General features: G+C 37.1%; 2 protein-coding genes across 2 annotated transcripts in view; both read right to left on the reverse strand.

The window, feature by feature from the left end:
- Positions 1–699: 699 nt before the first annotated feature.
- Positions 700–24,896, reverse strand: part of LOC127868147 (uncharacterized) — a 32,758-nt gene continuing 8,561 nt past the window's right edge. The window contains exons 3-10 of the mRNA XM_052409769.1: positions 24,265–24,415; positions 23,187–23,329; positions 20,837–20,937; positions 19,312–19,458; positions 9,893–13,637; positions 8,039–8,973; positions 2,013–5,024; positions 700–932 (exon numbers count right to left, since the gene is read on the reverse strand). Of these exons, the coding sequence (XP_052265729.1) occupies positions 906–932; positions 2,013–5,024; positions 8,039–8,973; positions 9,893–13,637; positions 19,312–19,458; positions 20,837–20,937; positions 23,187–23,329; positions 24,265–24,415 (8,261 nt within the window). The 3' untranslated portion in view covers positions 700–905. The remainder of the gene's footprint in view (positions 933–2,012; positions 5,025–8,038; positions 8,974–9,892; positions 13,638–19,311; positions 19,459–20,836; positions 20,938–23,186; positions 23,330–24,264; positions 24,416–24,896) is intronic.
- LOC127868154 (E3 SUMO-protein ligase CBX4-like) overlaps positions 15,157–24,896 on the reverse strand; it is a 175,071-nt gene continuing 165,331 nt past the window's right edge. The window contains exon 6 of the transcript XR_008043898.1: positions 15,157–15,468. The gene's annotated coding sequence lies outside the window, so the exon portion shown is untranslated. The remainder of the gene's footprint in view (positions 15,469–24,896) is intronic.

Consider the following 24,896-nt stretch of genomic DNA (forward strand, 5'->3'; position numbering starts at 1 on the left):
GGTTAACTTCTCAGCATGAATGACAACAAATACTTGTAATATATTTTAAGTAATCACATACATGTTATTAGCAATACCGACGCACGCACACACAGCACGCACGCGCGCGCGCGCGCACGCACGCACGCACGCACGCACGCACGCACACACACACACACACAGATAATGATTTGCTGTACATATTGAGTAAGGGTCAGTTTATCTGACTACATAAAAATCAATTTACAACACAAAGAACTTCAAACACTGCTAAATGGCTAGTGGAGAAAATATGAAACATATTGTATTATCTAATTATTTTAAGTCATGCAAGTATCTGTTTGTATTATAACATATTGTTTACATACTAAACAGCCCTTTAGACTTCTTTATATTGATTAATCTATATAAAAAGAATGCCACTCATTTATAAATGAAATAGCAAAAACTAAAGAATAATTTATACACAATGACATTTTTGACTTGTTGATAACCAGCAACAGTCCTTATACATGTATTAATGTTTAATCATATACAGAACAATTCTCAAAATATGGACGGCAAATTTGCACAAACAAAGATAAACATTATGTCTTTAAAATATGCCTTGACTGATGCACTTAAATGAAAGAATAGGATTACATAAAGAATACAAAATTTGTTACATAAAACTACACATATAAATTTTCTGATAATGTTTTTTTTTAAACATAAATATTTAATAGACTTTACTTTGTCACAACAGGCAATGTCTTAAAAGTGCTTACATTTATGTGTTCTATCATGTTGATTTTGATTTGTCAAAAGTGATGAATATGGGGTTTATGTAAAATATTCAAATTAAACGTGGTTTATTGTACGTTGAGGTCTATAATCTATTATTGATTTTAATAATGTCAATTGTACTGTACTCCAGGGTTTCTCACTCAGTGGATCTTGGATTCTTCCATTGCCTGTTAAATATAAACCGGATTAAAATTAGAACCTTGAAAATCTACCTCATGCTTAAACAATTGTTTATTGCCATTATTGAAAATACATTGAATTTAATTATATTTGTATTAATCTGTTTTTTCTTTTAAACATCAGGAAAGTATAATTTAAACAAGGGCTGTTTGTTAAACATGCATGCCCCCCATATGGGCTGTCCGTTGTAGTGGCAGCCATTGTGTGAATACGATTTTTGTCACTGTGACCTTGACCTTTGACCTAGTGACCTGAAAATCAATAGGGGCCATCTGCGGGTCACGATCAATGTACCTATGAAGTGTCATGATCCTAGGCAAAAGCGTTCTTGAGTTATCATCCGAAAATCATTTTACTATTTCGGGTCACCGTGACCTTGACCTTTGACCTTGTGACCTCAAAATCAATAGGGGTCATCTGCAAGTCATGATCAATCTACCTATGAAGTTTCATGATCCTAGGCGTATGCGTTCTTGAGTTATCATCCAGAAACCATTTTACTATTTCGGGTCACCATGACCTTTGACCTAGTGACCTCAAAATCAATAGGGGTCATCTGCGAGTCATGATCAATCTACCCATGAAGTTTCATGATCCTAGGCGTATGCGTTCTTGAGTTATCATCCGGAAACCATTTTACTATTTCGGGTCACCGTGACCTTGACCTTTGACCTAGTGACCTCAAAATCAATGGGGGTCATCTGCAAGTCATGATCAATCTACCCATGAAGTTTCATGATCCTAGGCGTATGCGTTCTTGAGTTATCATTCAAAAACCATTTTACTATTTCTGGTCACCGTGACCTTGACCTTTGACCTAGTGACCTCAAAATCAATAGGGCTCATCTGCGAGTCATGATCAATGTACCTATGAAGTTTCATGATCCTAGGCCCAAGCGTTCTTGAGTTATCGTCTGACAACCACCTGATGGACGGACCGACAGACCGACAGACCGACATGAGCAAAGCAATATACTCCCTCTTCTTCAAAGGGGGGGGGGGGGGGCATAAAAAAAATGCAAGGACGCCATTCTCCTTGACGGATTAACAATAAACAATACACTTACCATGTACTGTTTAGCAAGAATCAAATGCTGTCGTAGATCCATCTGTGTCGTTCTGACGTATTTCAGCATGGATTCTTGGGTCGGCGGAACCATAGATTTAAAATGTTCATAAACTGTTGTGTATTTTTCAACCGTCTCATGAATTTTCTGTATACGTTTTTTGTTAAGGTAACCTGTAAAGGACCGTAGTACGGCTTGTCGCTGATCGTGTAAGCTTTTAATGGCTGCATCAAGCTTTATTAGGGTAGTAGCGTCACCAACAGCGATTTTAGATTTCTGTGCAAAGAGATCTTCAAATTCCTGCTTTAACTGCAAAAGTTTTGCATACGGTTTCGGAGAAATGGGCATCATCAGAATCAAAAAGACATCCTCAACGGGGGACCTAAACGTGCCAAGTTCAGTTGAGAGAAGAAGTTCAGTAGGAACTCGCCGATGAGGGTAACCATGGAAACTGGTTCGATTTTGCAACATCCTGATCTCACTTTCCACAGAAATCATGGATAAAATTTTCTTTTTGTCGTTTAAAATTTTCATCCTCAGTTCAGAAGATTCTGTTGCAGTTAAATTCACAAAATTGGAGTGCATTTGATTGACACGTGCATTCAACACAGTTAATGTCTCTTGAATTAATTTCAGTTCTTTTTGAAGCTGATCACTAGGCACCTCTGGGTAATAATGTGGTTTAATGCCTTTAGATTCTTGTGTACTGGATTCCAACAAGGGCCTTCCATGTACCTGACTTACTGTGACATGCCTTATGTCCCCCGCAGAGCTGGCATCCTCGTCATTGACCGACGCAGGTGCGCCCCAGGAATGTTGATTTCCCCCAGTGTGAACTTTTTGATGCTCAATATTCCAAGGTGGAGGTGCATTTCTGCCCTGGGAAGTCCCAAATGAAGTGTGTGGTTGAAAATTCAACATGTTGTCATTCGTCCATCCACCTGAAGGCATTGCTGCTGTCCCCACACTGTGTTTCTTGCCCTCCTCCTGTATAATGTTTCTCACTCTGCTCTTCAGTTTTCTTCGCTTTACCTTGGTCATTTGTGATAAATCCATATCCAAGGGGAACGGAATAATGTCCTGTAAATGGCTTATTGAATCAGTTTCAAGTTCCACTTTCAGCCATTCCTCTAGTGTCTTTACTTGGCTTGTGGCTTGTACCTTTTGCTTCGTTTTAGCTATGGATGCAACTGTCCGCAACAGTTCACTCTCTTTATCATTTCTAATTCTTTCCCGTTCTACGCTAGTTGTCTCTGGACTTACAAGTATTGCCGACCATAACTGACCAGGCCTTTGTTCCTGATTGTTATTCCGTTTTCCAAATTCATAGTCCTTTCTCACATTCACATACCTTTTTGGGGAGTCTTCAATTGTTTTTCTATTATAATAGTCGCCATGCTTATTGTGAGAACTAGAGTCAGATCCGCTTCTGTTTCTTACAATTCTTGTATCATTCTTTTTACCAGGAGGTGCATCTATAATTTCCACATCAGAATCATCAGATATTTCTCCATCTTCTTTTTCAGACTCTAAAACAATATATTCCCCACTTTGTTTACTTTTCTTTTCTGCCTTAGGTTCCTTTTTAATACTTTTTTCTGGAGTTTGGTATTGTTTTTGATTCTGCTCAGTCTTGGATAGTGGTGTGTGTTTTTGTGTTTTCACTGGTGAAGGTGTAGTTTCATTTTTGGAAAATGTTCCAGAGGTTGATGGAGATGAAGGCGTTATTACAATACAATTACCAGAAGTTACATTTGCTGATCTAATCTGGTCCTTTGTGGTTTTGATAACATTTTTCACCTCAGACAGAGTCTCAAGAATTTTGGACCCAAACTCATTAACACGTTTATTGATTTCCAGGCTTCCTTTTGTTTTATTATCTTCCACATCCCTTTTTAGTTTTGATGCATCAAGTAACATCTTTTCCTGTACCCTGTCTTGATCCATTTTAATTTTTTTGGGATCATGTGTCACGTCGATTTCCTTCAACACTCTTTTCTTTTTTTCAGACTGAGTCAGCAAAGTCTCATTCTTTGAATTTGGACTTGCTTCCTTCATTTTTTCTTCTTTGATTGAACTTACCTGTCCGAAGGCTGCTTTATCATCTTCTTTTTTGCCACTTCTTCTTCCAATTTTATCCGCAAACCAGTTATAAGGATCACTTGCATCTATTTTCTTCTGTGGGTAGGAAACAGGGCTGACTTTGTCCTTGAACCAGTTCAATGGATCTTTCGAATTATTAGACACTTCGGGTCTCAAAGTGAATGTATTTGCCGTCGACATTTGTGACACTGGTTCGTGCAAAGTCCATGAATTCACCACAGTTGTCCCATAGTTGGGAGTAAAACTGTAATGTGTTTGCCCATGCTCAGTTAGTGTAAAATGATTCTCACCAAATTGTTGCTTACATACAGGTACTGGCTTTATTTCCTGACCTGAATGTTGTTGAGGATATGGCAGCAATGGTGGCAAACCTGGTCGCACAAAGGACTGAAACGCCCTAAGATACTGCATGGGGGCATCTGTAAACATATCTATGGGAGCATCATTACCACTCGTTACATGAACAGTGGTCTTTGGGAAGTTAGATGAAGTCACAGAAGTGGACATCACATTCCCGCCAGCACTGACAGATGTTTTTGATAAGACATGGATGCTATTGCCATAAGTCTGTTGAACTGAGGAAACAGATTTGGGTCTAGATTCAGAACTGATCAGGTTTCCAGAGGTTTCAGAGGAGACCTTGTCTGAGGTAGTTGAGTCGACTGCTGGTTGTTTTCTTTTCAAGTGCTGACCCAAAACCTCTATAGCAGAGCCCATGTTTGATTCATTGTACATCTTGCCAGTTGCCGTGTTTACTTTCTTATGGTCTCCTTTTAATTTGATAACCATGTTTTTTCGACTCTTTGCTAATGCTGACGCCATGTCGTCGGTGTTGACAAAGGTAGCATTTAGCGAGTCATCTAAAATGTCATAAGTTTTGTTGCTCGGATCAACAGCACTGTGGTCGACCTGAAAATACATTTGCCATTCTCTTCTCTAATAACTTGTAACTAATTACTTCTTGCTGAAACACAAATAAACTACTAAAATGTATGACCATTTATTTAGAACACTGGCCTTTAGTAATTAAACAAAAGATTTCTCAATCGGAAGACATATGCCCCGAAAAACGCTTTTTCCAAACCTAAACGCAGATTTCGAAACCTAAACCCGGACCCTTAGTTCAAGGTCAAGGTCAAAGAGGTAAACAAATTGTGCTTATGGAAGGCGTTGTTCATATACACATGCATACCAAATATGAAGGTTACATGTGAAGCGACATAGAAGTTATGAGCATTTTTCGAAACCTAACTCAAAAGTGTGACGGACAGACGGACGGACAGACCGACGGACAGTGTGATCACTATATGCTCTCCTTCGGGGGCATAAAATACATTCTGGTCATGCCCACACAGGAATTTTAGTGGATGTACTTGTAAAAATCCAGAATTATTCTGATTAATAGTATAACCTGTTTAGTCAAAAGGCCTGAATGTGATTTCAGTAATACTTAATGATAGATTATTACCACATAGAACAGGATATTAACCAATAATCCATGAAAAGATGCATGAATGAACCTCCAAATGTGCACCTAAAGTCTATCAATAAACAAGAGGGCCATGGGCCCTAAGGCGCTCACCTAAGACCCAAAGGAACTAAACCATTTTGGGAAGGTGGAGTTCAAAATAATAAAAGTACTTCATACAGACGGGCGTACATACTTAACTTGCGCTTTATAGTTTGATTATTTAGTGTAAAGTCTTCAAAAGAGGACGAGTGCTGAGCAGACAGGCGGTAGAACAGACTTAGTGTGCTCTATTATTAAAATAAGTTTTCACTGTTTTTCCATTCAAAGTTATTTAGAACAATGATACTCTGATTTTCAAGTAATACTGCATTTCACATATTATACATGACGTCTGTATATAAAATTAATTAGAATAATGGTAGTTCTGACTTTCACATAATACTGTATTTCACATATCATCCATGTAGGCCTACATGATTTTTGTATATCAATCTGTATTTATGATTTAAAATGAAATTTCATACTTCATTTAAGAGTTAATTTTTGTTAATTATTCACATTTGTAAGTGTTGTTTGTAAACAATTCCTCTACGCTTCTACTCTTTATTTACAACCAATGCAAAACTAAAATGCATTTTCATTGTGAAATTTATTCTCAATTTAATTCTGCATTTAATATCATAAGTATCGCAAATAGTTGGTTTTAAGTACATTTTCTCTATTTTATTCTTGAACGAAGTATATCTGTGATATGATGTGTACATGTAGACACGATAGTTTTTTGTCAATAAATGTTCAACAGTAAAGTTGGAGAATATTTCAATCTATTTTTTATTGATTAATATAATTGAATTTTGACAACAGTTGTTGCCTAAGCAAAGAATATTTTTACGTACATATCTTTACTTTTCTTCTTGATATTCATAATATACACTGGGACTTTGTGATAGTAAAAAGTTGAAAAATAGCCATATTGAGTACCGGTAAGTTCAATCAGGCATCACTGTACTTAAAGCTAAGAAATATGAAATATCACGCCCATTAAATCTATATATATTGTATAAACCTTTCTTGGAAATATATAAGTACATAATTTTGCTATTTCAAGAGCTTGTTTCAATGTTGTAATCTGTTCTTTTTTATGCAGTCAGCATGCTGATTTTAATACGAAAATAAATGCCAGACAGATGTATTTATGTCTTTATCTCTATATTGATACCACTGTATAGCAATTGCTGTTCCATGTTGTTCACTGCTTAGAGCTGTAAACAAGGGGTTAGGCATCAAGCAACTGTCAGAGATAATGAGGTACCTGCTGTGGCTAATGGTTATTTCATTGGTCTGCGGTCATTAAATTACTAGCAACAAAATGTGTGAAAAGTGGCCAGCACAGGAATTATGGGCCTGACTCTAAACTGTTAAATACAGTTGATTCTCCCCTAAGTAATTTTCTGTGAAATCAATATTACTACTTAAAATTTTGAGATTATTTAATAAAGGGTTTTCAGATGGCAAAATATGTTTGTTGCACTTCATCCCCAACCAATCATCAACATAATAATCCTCTGTTATTTTGGCCATGTTTTTCAAACGTTCACGACTATTTTCAAACTCGTCCGAGGTATCCACATAACAAATGTTTTGACCATGATTAGGCAAAAAATGTGACTTCGAGAGTGTTCACAAGCTTTTTTTAATATATAAATATAAGGAAAAAGACCCCCCCCGGCAGCCATGATTTTTTACCGATCATCTGAACCATTTTCAAACTCAACCGTCGTATCCAGGAAACAAATGTTCTGACCAAAATTCATGACGATTGGACCAAAAATGTGACATCAGTGTTCACATGTTTTCACTATATACATATAAAGAAAACTGCCCCGCCCCCTGGCGTCCATGTTTTTTCACCGATCTAAACCATTTTCAATCTCGTCCAAGATATCAATGAAACCAATGTTTTCACCAAGTTTCATGATGATTGGGCAAAAATTGTGACTGCTAGAGTGTTCACAAGGTTTCTCTATAGCCATATAAGGAATACTGCCCCGGCCCCTTGGGGTCATGTTTTTCAACTAACCGGAACCATTTTTGAACTCCAATAACATATCACTTTGACACACATTTTGACAAAGTTACATGAAGATTTGGCATCAAATGTGACTTCTACAGTGTTCACAAGGTTTTCCTTTTTTTGACCTAGTGACCTAGTTTTTTACCCAGCATGACCCAGTTTCGAACTCAGTCGAGGTATCATAAGAACAAATGTTCTAATCAAGTTTCATGAAGATCGGACAAGAAAAGTGGCCTCAAGAGTGTTCACAAGGCAAAATGTTGACGACGAACGACGCACGGACGACGGACGACAGACAAAAGGCGATCCCAAAAGCTCACCATGAGCAGGTTTTGCTCAGGTGAGCTAAAAAGGTAAGCCTTTTATGAATTAACTCACCTGATCACTATCAGCAGATTTCACAGTGTTTGATGGAGACAGATCTATGACCAGACCTTCGTCATCATCATCGGCATCACTGTCAATCACTAAACCTTTGTCATCATCGTCCTCTTCATCTTCGATGTCATTATGATTGTCGGTGATTTCAAGCAACACATCTTCATCCAATTTTGATTGTTTCTGTACAGGGGGACTTGACAGGGCTGATTCCAAGCATCTTTTTCTTTCTGCATTTTGGGTTGTTTCTTTCCGTTGTGCATTTCTACTTTCAAGATCCTTATCAATCTGGTCTGGTGTCTCAGGAATATCATACAAGAGCGAGTCTTCAGACCGAATTTTAAGTGCAGACTGCTCCATGGATTCAAGCAGGGCTGAGTGGTAAGACATGTTGTGAAGAGGCGTAGAAGGGTCGTCGTCAAAATCATCTTCGCCTTCGTACTTTTTTTTCCTAACAGGCGTTGAAGGCGTCTCCCCAGTAAAACTGGCTGTCGTATCCTTTACTTTTGTGGTCATCACCTCTGTCAAAAGTCTTTCATTTGCCTTTAACTTATTTGAGCGACTCACCTCTGAATGAAATAAGCTCTTCATATCAAGTATCGGTTTCACCTTGCGGTTTCTTCGCACCATGCTGTCCTTTTCCGATGGGGAATTTTCCTTCTTTTCAATACGTGCCTCTGGCAGACTATGATCAACAAAACTGCCAGGATCGCCATAACCACCACTGGTTTTATTGTCTATTTTCTGAGTTGAATTCTCATTGTCCACTTTTGCTCGATTCCAGAAGCCCCCAATTTTCTTGGTTTCATTATTACCTTCCGTTCCCTCATCCTCATCATCATCATCATCATCACTACCGAAGCCGGGTATCGTTGCTAGACGTTCCTTTTGTATTGCTTTGGAATTTTCTTTAAAGTTGCCAGTTGCTTCATGTCCTGTTGATGCAATTAGAATGTTTTTAATCAAACTTTAATCACAACATAATGTAGTTTTAAGTAGGCAAGTAAATTTAACTTCGAAACAGTTTTGACACTTTTAACATATTGTTGAGTTTTGCACAAATCTCAATCAAGTTCAATTAATTGGCTGGTTATACTTTTTTTAAATAATTTAATTTTGTTATTTGATATTTAATAAGTGGCATTTTTTACACAAAACCTGAATACATTGAAGCTTGTGAACGGCGTGTGAAACTCATGGAATGTAAAAACAATGTATACAAAAAAACATCACTAGCCAAAACTGAACAGATCTACATCATAGTGGTTGAAAATCGTATATCATAAATCCTATTTTGACTGTTGTAAATTTCTGTTCATTTGTCGCGGAGTGGATATGGCGTCTTCCTTAATCCCCGGAGCTTAGGGGCTCGATCTCAACTGTAATCTCCCCTATAGGTCACCTAGTACTGATTCAATTCAGGAAATAGACTCGAGAACATTTCAATAAGCCTTGGGCCTTTGATGCAATTGAGATTTCAAAAAACATATTTCAACCATTTCTATTCAAAATCTATAACGATTTTGAACACCAAATTTTTAATAGCCTTTTATATATATATATATATATATATATATAAACTCGTACACGTCTCTTAAAAGGTTGGTTATATGCATTATATTTCAATAATGAACTAAAACACAGGAACAATATTGTTACAGAATATGCCTAATAATCAAAGATATGGAATTTCACTATGTGTTACCTTAAAGAATCTAAATGGAGCAGTGTAGGTATAAACGTATTCCACAGCTTCCTAAAGATGAAGTAAAATAAAACTTACAATGTAACTTAAGTTTACATTGAAGTAACAACATATTGTTAATATACCCTTTTTTAAGTAACTATAGTTACCTGTATATGCACCGATATTCCAAAATCCCCCACCAGTGGTCTGTGAGACACTAGCAAGGATTGTCTTTAGATTGGCGAAATCTAGACCTGGCATTATGCTCTGCAAGCCCCCAAGTGACATAGAATTAGATGTCATAGTACTAAAGGCATTATTACCACTGATGGGAAGAGTGGGCACGTTTTCTTTTGTGTTCAACGATTTATTTCTCCAATCATAATCACCATACTGCATATCTGTCACAACCCTACTTTTGTCAGGTTTGTTCTGTGCATATGCATCGAACAGGGCATTACTTTGAGGTGATTTACTTCTAGAATGGCTTCTTGAATGTTCCTTTCTAAAATCATAGTCACCAGCCGAATCTTGAGAGTTTTCTTTGCTGTTCTCCGTTGTCCTTAAATCAATGTCATAATAATCTACCTGACTTTTGACTTCGTCAGCACTGTCATTGTCACTATCTAACTCCATTTGGACCTCTTGAAAGTTATCCTCGCTGGTTACTTTCTTTAATATTTGCTCTGGAGAGTTTTTGTCCTCTTCTTTGATGTCAATATCACGTTCTGGGGCAAACTTCTTCCTCCTCTCATCAATATCTTCTACAATTCCTAAGCCAAAAGGATCCTTTACTCTGTGTTCTTTAGATTCACTACTCCGATTATAATCCTGATATGATTTTTCAGAAACATTAACTTTAACATTTTTAATTGGACTTCTCCGCTTTTCTAATGTTTGATTATATTCTGCAGTTGGTTTATTGTACAAGAGACTAAATTTGATTTGTGGTTTGGGTTTAGCAAGTTTTGCTTTCAGGTCAGGAAGAACAGCCTTTGGTCGAAGAAATCCACTCCTCAAATCAATATCTTCATCCTCGTTACCTTCGAAACAATCGGCAACATAAAGTCTATCTTTTATTCCCTTTGGACTAGGTATCATTTTTCCTATATCATCACTTGATTTTGATTTCTCAGCAATCTGAACATTTTCCGATGCATGGTTGGTAATACTGTTAGCACTTATATCAATATTACATTTAGCATCACTGCTATTTCTCTCAAGAACAACATTATTATCTACCTTTGTTTCTTCCCTTTTGATGTCATTTCTTATGCTTAAACTATCATGTTTATGATCATCAACTTTTCGATGGGTTGTTGAGCAATCTCTGCTGTTGGGACTATTTGACTTGCGTCTTGTGGAATCTCTCTCACGATATCTATGTTTGTCTTCGTGCCTTCCTCTGACAATAAATCTGTCTCTCCGACGATCCCTGATGCCTCTTTCAAGGCTGCTAGACCTATCGTATTGCATACTTTTCCTGCTACTTGACCTAATGTGAGAACTACTCAAATGTGAATCAGACTGGCTGATATGTAGGGATGAATGAGAAACTTTTTCTGCAACTTTCGCTTGCCTTTGTTTGACAAGTTCTCCAAGAGAACCAGGCAATGGCTTTCTAACATCAACAGGTGATAAAGTAGCACTTGCTGTTGATTCGACGTTTTCTTGAGTTGGCGCTGAATTTCGACAAGACTCAGTTATTGGGGGAATAGGAATATCCACCAGACTTACTTTAGGAGAAAAAGGCATGTCACCTGGGTCAATATCTGAAAATTTACTTTTCTTTTTGCGACGATGTTTAGTATTAGAAAAATTAGTATCACTGTTGCCAGCACATTCCACGTTTTTTAATTCTTCAAGAGATTTCTTAATGGAGTCTTTCAAGTCTTTGCTTTGAGCTGAATCATCTGTTTCAGTGGTAGACTCAAGCGGAATACATTTCACTGGAGTATCTGGATAGAGAGTATCATTAGAGGCATCCGGGGACATGATATCGGGAGACATGATACCAGGGGACATTATATTACCAGAGGGAACATCTAGTGTAGAAGAAGTGCTTTGGGACACTGAAACTAATGTTCTTAGGTCTAAATCCTCATTTTCATCAAAACCTTCTAAAAGCAACTGAAGTTTGTTGTCGTCATCTTTTTGAGCTGCCTCATTTGAAGCCTCTTGCATTTTGTCAGCTTCTACATTCTCAGCTTCTTCTTTTTCCTTTCTTTCTCTTTCTTCCTTTTCTCGTGTCAGGTCCTCAATTTTCTCTGCTATCTTTTTAACCAGAAATTCGGGATCCTTCAGTTTATCGCCATACTTTTCGGCAGATTCCTGGAGACTTTTTAAGGCCTCTGTGAAGAGAGACACATTAGCTGAATGTTCTACCAACTTCTGCATTGCACCAGCAAGAGCAGGGTCATCGATTTCTGGTGAAGGAACTCGCATTGAAGACTCTGCATCTTCTGGGTCAGACAACTCATTTAACGTCTTGGCCATATCGTCTAAATCTTCAACTAAGTCTTTCTCCGGATCCATCTCACTTGAGTTTTTACCAATGTTAGTATAACCACTGTCACTACCAGGAGTCTCATAATGACTCGATCTTGGATCGTGGCGTAGGTTACCCAATGTAACAGCTGCACTATCAGTTTCACCAGATTCTAAGTCCATATCGATAGCACTAATATGATCAAAATATTGAACACTCAAATCTCTCGAACCAGCTTCATTAGTATTAAAAGTTTGATCAGCATTTCTTTTTTCTCCATTTGCATTCAGCTCAGAAGTCCTACCTATAACATTAAAATTTTCAGGCTTTTTATGTTTTGACTCATCACCACGGTCTGAATGCAAACTTTCAGTATCAGGTTGCTGCAGTTGTCGGAGATGTGGGTATTTTACTGCGCAAATATTTGGATTAGCTATAATGGATGCATGATGTGGAGCTAGGGGTTCTGGTGACACCAAATCCTCTGTAGATGGTCCTTCGCTGTATGGTTGCGCAATTATTTTATTCTTATTCTTATAGTCATTTAATGACAACTTCTTCAGCGACTTTTCAGAACTACTACTGCTGTTTTTATGGTAAGTATGCCTATGCATATGAGCGGTTTTATCATTCTGTGATTTATTAACAACATGTCTACTGGCTGGCGGCTCATTATGCCTTCTGTTAAGCCTTGGATCCCTCTGAACAGGGTGAGGCTCGTTTTCAATCTCCCTCATCTGTCTTGTGTCTGTCATATAAGGTAAATTTATCTCAGGTAAACTGGGCATTCTGGGCTTTTTAAGAAACTTGTTAATATCCATGGCATTATTTTCTGTTTCATCTGCATCCCCCTCATCATCGCTAGGCCCAAATGAAGGCTGATACATGCTGGACTTCAGGCCTGACGTAAGATAACTCAGTTGAGACAGTGGATCATTAGGGGGTATGCTGCCAGCACGACCAGACTCAACTGGAGGCTTTTCCCTGTGCACAGGAGGTCCAGATGTCAACCTCGGCACACAAAGGCTATATTCATAGTCTTTAACATCCGATGAGGGAGAAGAAACCACATTCTCTGTCTGCATTTTTTTCTTAGTCAGTCTAGGATCTGACAGTCTAGGTACACACAGTTCTGTTTCAATTACAAGAGGTGGAACAGACACTGGTGGCTCACTTTCCTTTATTTCCTCATTTGAAGGTGCATCCTTTTGATTGACTGCCTGACCGTCTCTTGATGTGTGTGCTCGCACGTTTCGGTATAGGCTCCTCTCTGAAGGTTTGATAGAGTACTGATCAAGTTTAGTTGACACTGGTTTTGCAATCTGGTTCTGCAGCTTCTCGTACAGTAGGACAGCATACGGTAAGATTTGACGTGGGGTGGAGGTTGGCTCGCATGTATCCTCATCGTACTCATACAAGTAAATCTGCAATGTATAAGATTGTACACATTTCTTTTTTATATCAAGATTTACCACAATCTAAACAAGAAGCCGCTCACCTGAGATAACAAGATATTATTGGGACAAATCTTCTGACCAAGTTCCAAGAAGATCAAAAAATAAACCTCAAGAGTGTTAAGAAGATTTTACTATAGCCATATAAGGAAAAATGCCCCGGCCCCTGGCAGTCATGTTTTTCAACCAACCGGCATCATTTTTTAACACTTCCAAGATATTATCGGGATGAAGCTTCTGACCAGGTTTCATGAAGATCGGACAGTAAATGTGGCCTCCAGAGTGTTAACAAGATTTTACTAAAGCCATATAAGGAAAAAAGCCCCGCCACTTGGAAGCCATGTTTTTCAAGCAAACAATTATTTTCGAACTCATCCAAGATATCATTGAGACCAATCTTCTGACCAAATTTCATGAAGATTGGACAATAAATGTGGCCTCTAGAGTGTTAACAAGGTTTTACTAAAGCCATATATAGCCATATAAGGAAACATGCCCCGCCCCTGGCAGCCATGTTTTTAAAGCAACTAAACCATTTTTGAACTCATCCAAGATATCATTGGGAAAAATCTTCAGCTCAAGTTTCATGATGATCGGAAAATAAATGTGACCTCTAGAGTGTTAACAAGGTCATTTTCAATATAATTTAAAATAAAAATTAAGAAGAACAGGTGTCGAAAAATGCGAAATAAGCCAGATATTTAATTCTGAAATCAAAAATGTCTGTAAAGTCGAATTCGCCAAAATGTATATCATGCATGTACGATGTGAATCTTAATTTAGATAAATGGTTGTTTTTAAATTCCTGCAGCAATGTCTATTCATACGACACACAAACACTAACTCCGATCCTAATAAAAAGACGAATTCTTCGGTTATTGTAGGAAAATATGTACGAAATATCTTCGTCACCATCGGCTCAGGGCGCTTATTTGTCTTTGCTGCATTTTATGAAATTCGTCCTCAATGTCTTGCCTATTTTGTGTTATTGTAACATGTATTTATCAATATATTACAATTTAACACATATAAAAATCGTATAGTCTCGCTTTTATTGTTTGACAAAAGAATGTCATATTGACAGAATCATCAAACAATAAAAAACATATTCAAAAGTTTGCTATATTCCAGAATGTAAAACTATTTATTATTAATTCCACTTAATCTTCTTGTGCTTAAAAAAAAAAATTTAAAAAAGGGAGACAACTCTGTCAATTCAACATAATTTTTCAAAAGCCATTTTGCAGTTACTTCCCTTGACATGCTAAACTAGAGTGTTCACAAGCTGCTTTACTATATAAATATAAGGAAAATGACCCCCCCCCCCCAGCGGCCATGCTTTTTTACCGATCCAAACCATTTTCGAACTCAACCGTCATATTCAGAAAACACATGTTCTGACCAAATTTCATGAAAATTGGACCAAAAATGTGACTTCTAGAGGGTTCATATGTTTTCACTATATACATATTGAGAAAACTTCCCCGCCCCCTGGCGGCCATGTTTTTTCACCGATCTGGACCATTTTCGAACTCGTCCGAGATATCAATGAAACCAGTATTTTGACCATGTTTCATGATGATTGGGCAAAAATTGTGACTTCTAGAGTGTTCACAAGGTTTCTCTATAGCCATATAAGGAATACTGCCCCGCCCCCCTGGCGGCCATGTTTTTCAACGGAGCAGAACTATTTTTGAACTCAACCAACATATCATTTAGACAAACATTTTGACAAATTTACATGAAGATTGGGCATCAAATGTGACTTCTACAGTGTTCACAAGGTTTTTCTTTTTTTGACCTAGTGACCTAGTTTTTGACCCAGCATGACCCAGTTTCGAACTCAATCGAGGTGTCAATGGGACAAATGTTCTGACCAAGTTTCATGAAGAACAGACAATAAATGTGGCCTCTAGAGTGTTCACAAGGAAAAATGGTGACGACGCACGATGCACGACGGACGACGCACGACGGACAAAAGGCGAGCTAAAAAGATACATACTACTTGTATTTAGGGTTTCAATTTAAGAAGTTTAGGATTCAGAATATTCCCTATTGACACAATTAAGACAACTTGTTTATTTTTGTAAATAATACCATTTCATTACCTTTTCAATATGCCATGTTAACAAGAGCACTCCCCGTAATCTAGAATTTTTTATGAAAATCTGTAAACGATTTAAAATAAGAAATGAAAACTCATAAACTGTGACCTTAGATTGTGACCTTGTCCTTTAAAAAATTGTCACTTAGTGTATGGCACATCCTATGGTCATTATAGGATTAATCATTAAAACTGTATATTAAGATCCCCCTAAAAAGTTTAGAAGCATTTCAAATTAAAGCATTACATCTTCCATGACATAATTTTTTTTTAGAAAAAACAGACATTGAATTGCGACCTTGACCTTCCAAATTTCAACAAATTGCCATGGCTTGAGGGATATCTATAGCTAGTCACATTTGTGAAGAATACCCCCTTATGCTGAATGGTGTAATATGTCGCAACTTGTAGCCATGAAAATTGGACTATGCAGCGTATGCAGGTTTGAGCAATAGGGTATACATTTAATAAAGTTTTAAGAGAAATGTAATACAATATTACATACCAAATATGAAACTATTAGGCATTGTTGTTTCAGAGGAAAATATTTATTAAAGATAAATTAGCTTAATAAGTATATTTAAACTGTATGACCCCTCAGGGCTTGGCCAATTTTGACCCCAGGGTCATGATTTGATAAAAATAAGTAGAGGGTCAAATGTTAGATACTATATGCAAAATTTGGGCATTTTAAAGATGTATATTTGTGCATATAGTAACAACAATAATGGTTCTGAAGATCTAAGTAAAAAATGGGCATAACTGTTGTTATTTTTGTAGATGGTTATAACCGCACATGCAAAACAAGTTTTATGTTGAAAGTTGAAGGAAAACTTCTTTGGACAAATTTGTGTTTATATAGACACAGACTGATAGACCGATGGCCAGCAGACGTTTATCATGATTTCAGTATACCTTCCTTAACATTGTAGCGGGAGGGTGTTTGGGGCATAATCATTCAAAATTGCAATAAAATCTTCCAAGGCATGTAAAGGTTACAAAGGGAATTAAAATTTATGATTTTTGACCTTGCTTTTTATGCCCCCGGATCGAATGATCGGGGGTATATTGATTTGGCCTGTCTGTCTGTCTGTCATTGAATGTGTCTGTCATTGTATGTGTCACAAAACTTAAACCTTGGTCATAACTTTTGCAATATTGATGATAGCAACTTGATATTTGGCATGCATGTGTATCTCATGGAGCTGCACATTTTGAGTGGTGAAAGGTCAAGGTCATCCTTCAAGGGCAAAGGTCCAAAACAAAATTTAAAAAATCAAAGTGGGGCATTAGAGGTAATTGTGTTTCTGACAAACACATCTCTTGTTCACATTGACCTTACACATAAAATTAAGGGATTTATTAGCACTAAAGGGTTTGTGCATAAAAACTAGAGCTTTGTCACAGACGTGACGAATACCCCCACATGCCGCATTGACACATAATATTTTTATGTCGTCTTCACAGCTGACACCATGCTCAATTTTTAAAACGCACTAAGTGACCCCTTGACCTAGTTTTTGACCCAGAAAGGCCCATGTTCTAACTTGGGCTTAATATCATCTCCATAAAACTTCTGACCAAGTTTGGTGAAGATCGGATGTAAACTACTTGAATTAGAGAGCGGACACCATGCTGAATGTTAAAAAACGCACTATGTGACCCCGCAACCTAGTTTTAGGCCCGGAATGGCCCATGTTAAAACTTTTCCTTGAGATCATTTAAATAAAACTTGTGACCAAAGTTGGTGAGGATTGGATGAAAACTACTTGAATTAGAGAGCGGACAACATGGTGAGGTTTAAAACGCATTAAGATACCCCGTGACCTAGTTTTTGACCCGGCATGACCCATATTCAAACTAAACCTAAACATCATCTAGATACAACCAAGTTTGGTGAAGATTGGATGAAAACTACTTGAATTAGAGAGCGGACAACATTGTGATGTTTTAAACGTACTAAGTGACCCTGTGACCCTGTTTTGACCCGGCATGACCCATATTCAAACTTGCCCTAGACATTATCAAGATACAACTTCAGACTAAATTGGTGAAGATTGGATAAAAACTACTTGAATTAGAGAGCGGACAACATGGTGAGGTTTAAAACACACTAAGTGACCCCGTGACCTAGTTTTTGACCCGGCATGGCCCATGTTCGAACTTGACCTACACATCATCTAGTAACAACTTCTGACCAAGTGTGGTGAAGATTGGATTTTAACTACTTGAAATAGAGAGCGGACACCATGCTCAATGTGTAAAACGTACTAAGTGACCCTGTGACCTAGTTGTTGATCTGGCATGGCCTATGTTTGAACTTGGCCTTCAGATCATCTAGATAAAACTTCTGACCAAGTTTGGTGAAGATCAGATGAAAACTACTTGAATAAGAGAGAGGACACCATGCTGAATGTTAAAAAACGCACTAAGTGACCCCGTGACCTACTTTTTGACCAGGCAAGGCCCATGTTCGAACTTGGCCTTAAGATCATCTAGATACAACTTCTGACCAAGTTTGGTGAAGATCGGATTAAAACTACTTGAATTAGAGAGCGGACAACATACCGAATGTTTAAAACGCACCAAGTGACCCCATGACCTAGTTTTTGACCAGGCAAGGCCCATGTTCGAACTTGGCCTAGACAATATCTAGATACAACTTCTGACCAAGTTTGGTGAAGATTGGATGAAAACTACTTGAATTAGAGAGCGGACAACATGCTGAATGTTTAAAACGCACTAAGTGACCCCGTGACCTAGTTTTTCACCCAGCAAGGCCCATGTTCGAAACTTGGCCTAGAAATCATCTAGATACAACTTCTGACGAAGTTTGGTGAAGATTGGAAGAAATTTACTTGAATTAGAGAGCTGACACTTAATACGGACCGACAGACCGACCGACCGACCAACTGACCTACCGACCGACAGACAAGTTCACTCCTATATACCCCCCTAAACTTCATTTGTGGAGGTATAATAATTATCAAATCTCTAACAAATTGTATTATCTTGGGAAATAATCAACAAAATTTCATATTAAAATCCTTCTGTACAGGTTTAAGTTACAGAGAAGAAATGAAAATTCATTCAACTTTGACATTAAGTTGTGATCTTCACCTTTGATTAAAGAGCATGAGAGTTGTATGTGACACATCGTCTGGTCATGCGGAATAATAATCTTAAGTTAAATTTAAACTTTCAGGTATGTACAACTTTCAGGTCAGAAACCAAATTCGATTATCAATAACCTTAAATTGTGACCTTGTCTTTGACTTAAGAGCACGGTATGTCCTGTTCATGTGGAATATTGATCCAAAGTTGTATTAAATACTTTCAGTGGTGTGAAAGTAACAGAGCAGAAACAAAATCCTGTTGGACAGGGCTTGTTTGCATCAACAATAAATGGAGAGACACACTTAAGCCCCTATTATGGTAATTACGACTTTCTTTCTTGGAAAATTATTAAGAATGTTTTTTAAACTGTGATCAAATACAGGACCTTCATTTTATCAAAATCCTATGATCTATGTTTGAGACCTGTGATTTGGCCATTTGTGAGCCAATGTTGTCACTGGGTCTGGGCATGGTAACGGGTATGTGAGAATCAAAGTTGGGCGTAGGCTCAATTGTAGGCTGGTCAGAGCCTGAAGGTGGCGCTATTGTCTTGCACTTTCCTATCATCACCTGAAAACAAAAACAATGACTATTTTTATCTTGTACTGAAAAGGTATCTTAATCATATGCATTATTCATTTTGCATGGATCAAAGTTCATGTAGTAATTCTGCCATTTTTTAAGGTAATGTGAATATTATTTATTTATATAGACCAACATAATACTTATTCTTGAAAATGCAAAAACAACACATACAAGAAAAAATTCGTTGAATTGATATCCCTCGATATCCCCCGCAAAACAAAGTTGATTTATGGACGGGTGAACATCGGTTGATATATGGTATAATCCTAAAAAAAGATTTAAGTTTAGGACGATTGTTTTTATTCATTGCAATTCTCCTCATTGATATCCATATGCCCATGCAGTTTCATGTTGAAATCTTGTATGGTATCTGAGATAACGCCCTGAAAAGTTTCATCATACATAATAACACAGGGCAATAACTCTCATTTAAGTGTAGGGTTTTGGTTAATGTGCATGGCACTTCTCCTCATTGATATGTATACACCCATGAAGTTTAATGTTGATATCTTATATAGTTTCTGAGATAAAGCCATGCAAAGTTTTGTGACAGACGGACAAACGGAATGACAAAGCCAATTCAATGGTTATTTGGAGGGTTGTGCCTGTTCTCACTTATTTGTACCCTAGATGTGCATGTATAAAAATAAATACATGTATTATTAAAGAAATATAAATAACAAGAGATGTGTTTGCCAGAAACACAATGCCCCCTATTGCGCCACTTTGAAATAAAATTTCAATATATCATTTGGCAGGTTTAGAAATTATCTCTCTTTAAAAGCTTATTACTTCCCTTGGATTGTATATTTAAACTTTTGACCTTGAAGGATGACGTTGACCTTTCACCACTCAAAATGTGCAGCTTCATTAGATACACATGCATGCAAAATATCAAGTTGCTGTCTTCAATATTGCAAAAGTTATCGCAAAACATTAACCAAGGTTAAAGTTTTGGGACAGAATGACAGACAGGCCAAAAACAATATGCCCCCGATCATTCGATCCAGGGGCATAAAAAGGGCAATAACTGTAAAATTACAAAGTGTAGGTTATTGTTTATATGAATTCAAATCATCCTCATTGATATCTATACATCCATGAAGTTTCATGTTAAAATCTTGTATATAGTTTCTGAGATATAGCTCTTAGAAGTTACATTGTATAACAGCAATTTGCAATAAACTCTTATTTAAGAAAATGTAGGGTTAAGGTTTGCATGCATGTCTCATATAGTTTCTGAGATATAGCCCTAAAAAGTTTGTGACAGACGTATGGACGGACAACACCAAAACTATATCCCTTTACCATCTGCCGGGGATAACAAAAAGACATTTCTAAGTTTTTTCACACATAATATTACCTTAAAGATCAACAGAACACACGAGTTGGAACCCCAGCTTTCGGCTATTTTCATCAAGACGTCAGCATTGCGCCACACATAAACACCCATCTTACTGTCACCTGAAGTTTTATTTTATTACAAATAAGCCTACCTCCTGGAAAAAGGGACTTTATGCATGTGTTTGAAGTGTCATCCCAGATCACCATGTGAAGTCCGCACAGGCTAATCAGGGACGACACTTTCCACCTAAACTGGATTTTTGTTTAGAAGAGACCTGCTATAAATGAAGAAGTCCATTAAAATGGTAAGTGTTGTCCCTGATTAGCCAGTGTGCACTGCACACTCTAATCTGGTGGGACACTTCATGCACATGCATTAAGCTCCGTTTCTCCAGAACTAGGGTAAAATACATGCCCATGGCTCACAACTAATTTTTCTTAATTATTACTGGGAAGACTACTAGCATATCCTGATGTTAAACAAGTAAAGTGTGTTTTTTTTAAATAAGTAACTTGTAAATCAACAGCAGTATTTTGGTGTAATCCACAGTATACATTCTATCATTAAGAACCATAGCCAACTTGGGCAAACTGAAACATGGTTAAGAGGATGCATGTAGTCACGGCCAATTTTTCCCTTCTTTATTAAGTACACGCAAAAGGTACTTGACAAGTTGAAGAAAAACTACAAAATTCCCAATATGCAGTCTGAAAAATTCCCAAGAGTAAGGATTTTTTTTTCCATTTTTTTTTTCAAAAGGCGCATTATCTGCAAGTTAACAAATAAATGGGCACTGACACTGAACATTTCAAGCCAAAATGAATGTATATCAATATTTGAGTATATTTGTGATATTTATAGCAAGCAATTAAAAAAAAAACTCCCAATTGGAAGATTTCACGACGCAAATTTTCCCAATTTCTGTGTTTTTCACACTATTTTTTTCCAATTGGTACAGGTTATTATGCCAATTGGGGAAGAAAAATCTTAAAAGTCATGATGCAAAGTTTTGATAATCTGTCAATTGTTGTTAGGAGACTTAAGAAAGATTCCAAGCATTTTACTATCAACTCTGTATATACAGCATGAGTAATATATAGCAGTATAATAAGTTCTGATATCTACTGTAACAAACAGTAATTCCAAGGCTATAATGAGCTGTGTAAATCACTCCATCATTTTTGCAAAAAGCAAGTACAATTCTAATACTAGTACCCATATATCCAGTGTGCTTCATGACTGTGACTATTTAACCTTTTAATACTCTGTGGGCTATCCATAAACTCCCCACCTACATCTAAAGTACTTCCAGTGCTATCACCACGTAAATTTGAATAAACTAACTCACTTATCTAACACTAAACAGTTTAAACAAAACCTCCACAATTACAATCCCTTCAAAATCACATAGCATATCAATGCTTATTTAAATGCATTTATAATTCATGCATAAATTTGGTCTGCATGTTTTTACTCAGAAATCAGATTTTTGTTTCTTCCAAAAAGAGGAGATCTTGATAACAACAATTGTCAATCAGATACTTGAATATCAAGGATTGATAAGTACTATCATGGAAACAAGAGTTCCGCAGTCGGAGACATATGCCCCCCCCCCCCCAACAGAGCCTTGAACTATTGACTCCAATTTAATAGGGGTCATCTACTGTCCAAGGCCATTGCACATGTTAAGTATCAAACCAAAAGGTCAATTCGTTGGCGAGTTATTGATCGGAAACGATATACACTTATTGTGACAGTGACCTCAATTTCAATTGAGGTCATCTACTGCCCAAGGCCAATGCACATGTAAAGTATCAAGCCAATCATACAATTTATTGTAGAGTTATTGATCGGAAATGAACTGGTCTATCGACAGACAGACCGACCGACAGGCATCCAGCAAAACAATATACCCCATTTTCTTCAAAGGGGGGCATAATTATAAGATGAAAGGCTTATAGTAATGTACCCTTGCATAATTGAATGGATTGATGTCCAAATCTTGAACAAACATCCTAGGGCAAACATAAATGAGTCTTCTCATTAATATTGGTACTGCAGTGGTAAGTGAGGGTTTGAAGAAAGTGGATGGTTTAAAGATTGAAGGATTGAATAGAAAGAAAGTAGCCAGAAGTTATTGCATAATTAAGTCAACATAAACATTCATGGATTTGTGAAATAGGGGATATGCGTTGCCTCTTAAATTTGTGAAATTCTACATTTATTTGAAGCTGCGTTTTTTGGAACCCCCAAAATGTGTGTCCAATAAATAAAACTGATTTCACAAATCAAAAAGTGACTTCCTGGCATGGACTAAACTGGAAAATATGCTTTATAGGTACTCCAATAATTGTTACAGTTTCTGTACCCAGTCCATTGTAATTCCCAGTCCGGCACTGCATTCCTGACTTTACAATTTCAGGGACTGCCTTGGTGTCGCGATGGAGTTGGAAGGTAAAGTGGTCTGCCAGGTCCTTGCGTCCTTCCTCCTTCATTTCTGACTTCTTGACCCTGGTATACAGGAAAATGAGACTTCTAAGAAAAAACTGGGCTTAATGCATGTGGATAAAGTGTTGTCCCAGATCAGCTTTCCACTTTTATTGCATTTTTCATAACGGAGAGCCTTCGTTTCAATAAGAAATTCCATATAAGCCGAAAGTGTTGTTCCTGATAAGCCTGTGTGGAGGGCAGTGGCTAATGTGGGACAACACTTCACGCACAAGCATTAAGCCCTCTTTTCCCAGAGTGAGGTTCAAATATTATCACTGTCTTCGCAAAAGTCCAGAATTAAAACTGACCACAATATCTGATAATCCTGAAACAATGACAGCCAAATTCCAATGCAGTCGACAAAATCCGGTGCTTAACCTGAATATTTTACAGGCCACAAGGTCCAGAATTCTAGGACTTGTTCTCAGAACCTCATGCAGTTTTACTCGCTTAATTTGTTTGAGGGCTGACATACTTTCATGGAGACTGTTATTATAGCTACTAAATAAAAAATCACTATGCAGGAATGATTATAATTTATTAGAACATACACATTTTTAAAACAAGTATAATTCCTACTTCCATGAAATTAATTACTTCAATTAAAATTTAATAGCTGGAACATATGTTTTGTTCATATCAAGTCAAACAGGATTTTTAGCCATAGGCAGTCATTCAGAAATGACTTCACTACAGAATGAGACATTATGTCTTCAGTTTTTCAGACGGCATTTTATCAGAATTCAAACAACTTAATGGATGGCTATTATGGGTATTTATGGTTCTGAATTTTTCATATTGCATGCACATGCTACCTAAACCTTATAACTGTGTACCATAATGTATACTCCCACTTCCTACATGTTGTTCATCTGGAATCTTTGCAATAAAGGTACCTCTTAATAGTTTGACCAATTTACCATGATTGTCTCAGAATTAATTTAAAGGCAGTTTACCTGTATTTCTCTTGCAACTCTCTGTTTTCGACAAGCGATGCTGTTTTCAGTTCCCATATTGGATTGTAGTGACTATCCAAGAAAGTGTGTTTCACTGAGTTAACTATTTCCTGGCAGTCGCGACTTGTAAGGTCCACATGGCGCAAGTTATCTGTTGAAACAATATTATTGCTAAATTAGTATACGTGTATATTTAATGCCATAACACAAATGTCATTAAAATATTTATGAGCCTAAGACAGCTGAAAGTAAATAGTGATTGAATATAGTAATGTAAGATCAGTATCAAATGAGCATATTGTAATTAAGTATTAATAGTATAGACAATTATAAAACTTCAATGATCAGTCTTAAAAGCTGATAAATTAAATAATAGACAAGCTCAATATGTTTTCACTGGATATCTATGGCATCATACCATATTATTATTGTTACCTAAAATTAACATAATTTAAAAACATTGAAAAACAAGCTATGTGTTTGTGAAACACTATGTCCCCATATATGTGACCTTTGACCTTGAAGGATGACCTTGACCTTCACCTTTCACCACTCAAAATGTGCAGCTCCATGAGATACACATGCATGCCAAATATCAAGTTGCCGTCTTCAATGTTGCAAAAGTGTACATT

This window comes from Dreissena polymorpha, chromosome 2 (genome assembly GCF_020536995.1).
Source record: "Dreissena polymorpha isolate Duluth1 chromosome 2, UMN_Dpol_1.0, whole genome shotgun sequence".
Lineage (NCBI taxonomy): Eukaryota > Metazoa > Mollusca > Bivalvia > Myida > Dreissenidae > Dreissena > Dreissena polymorpha.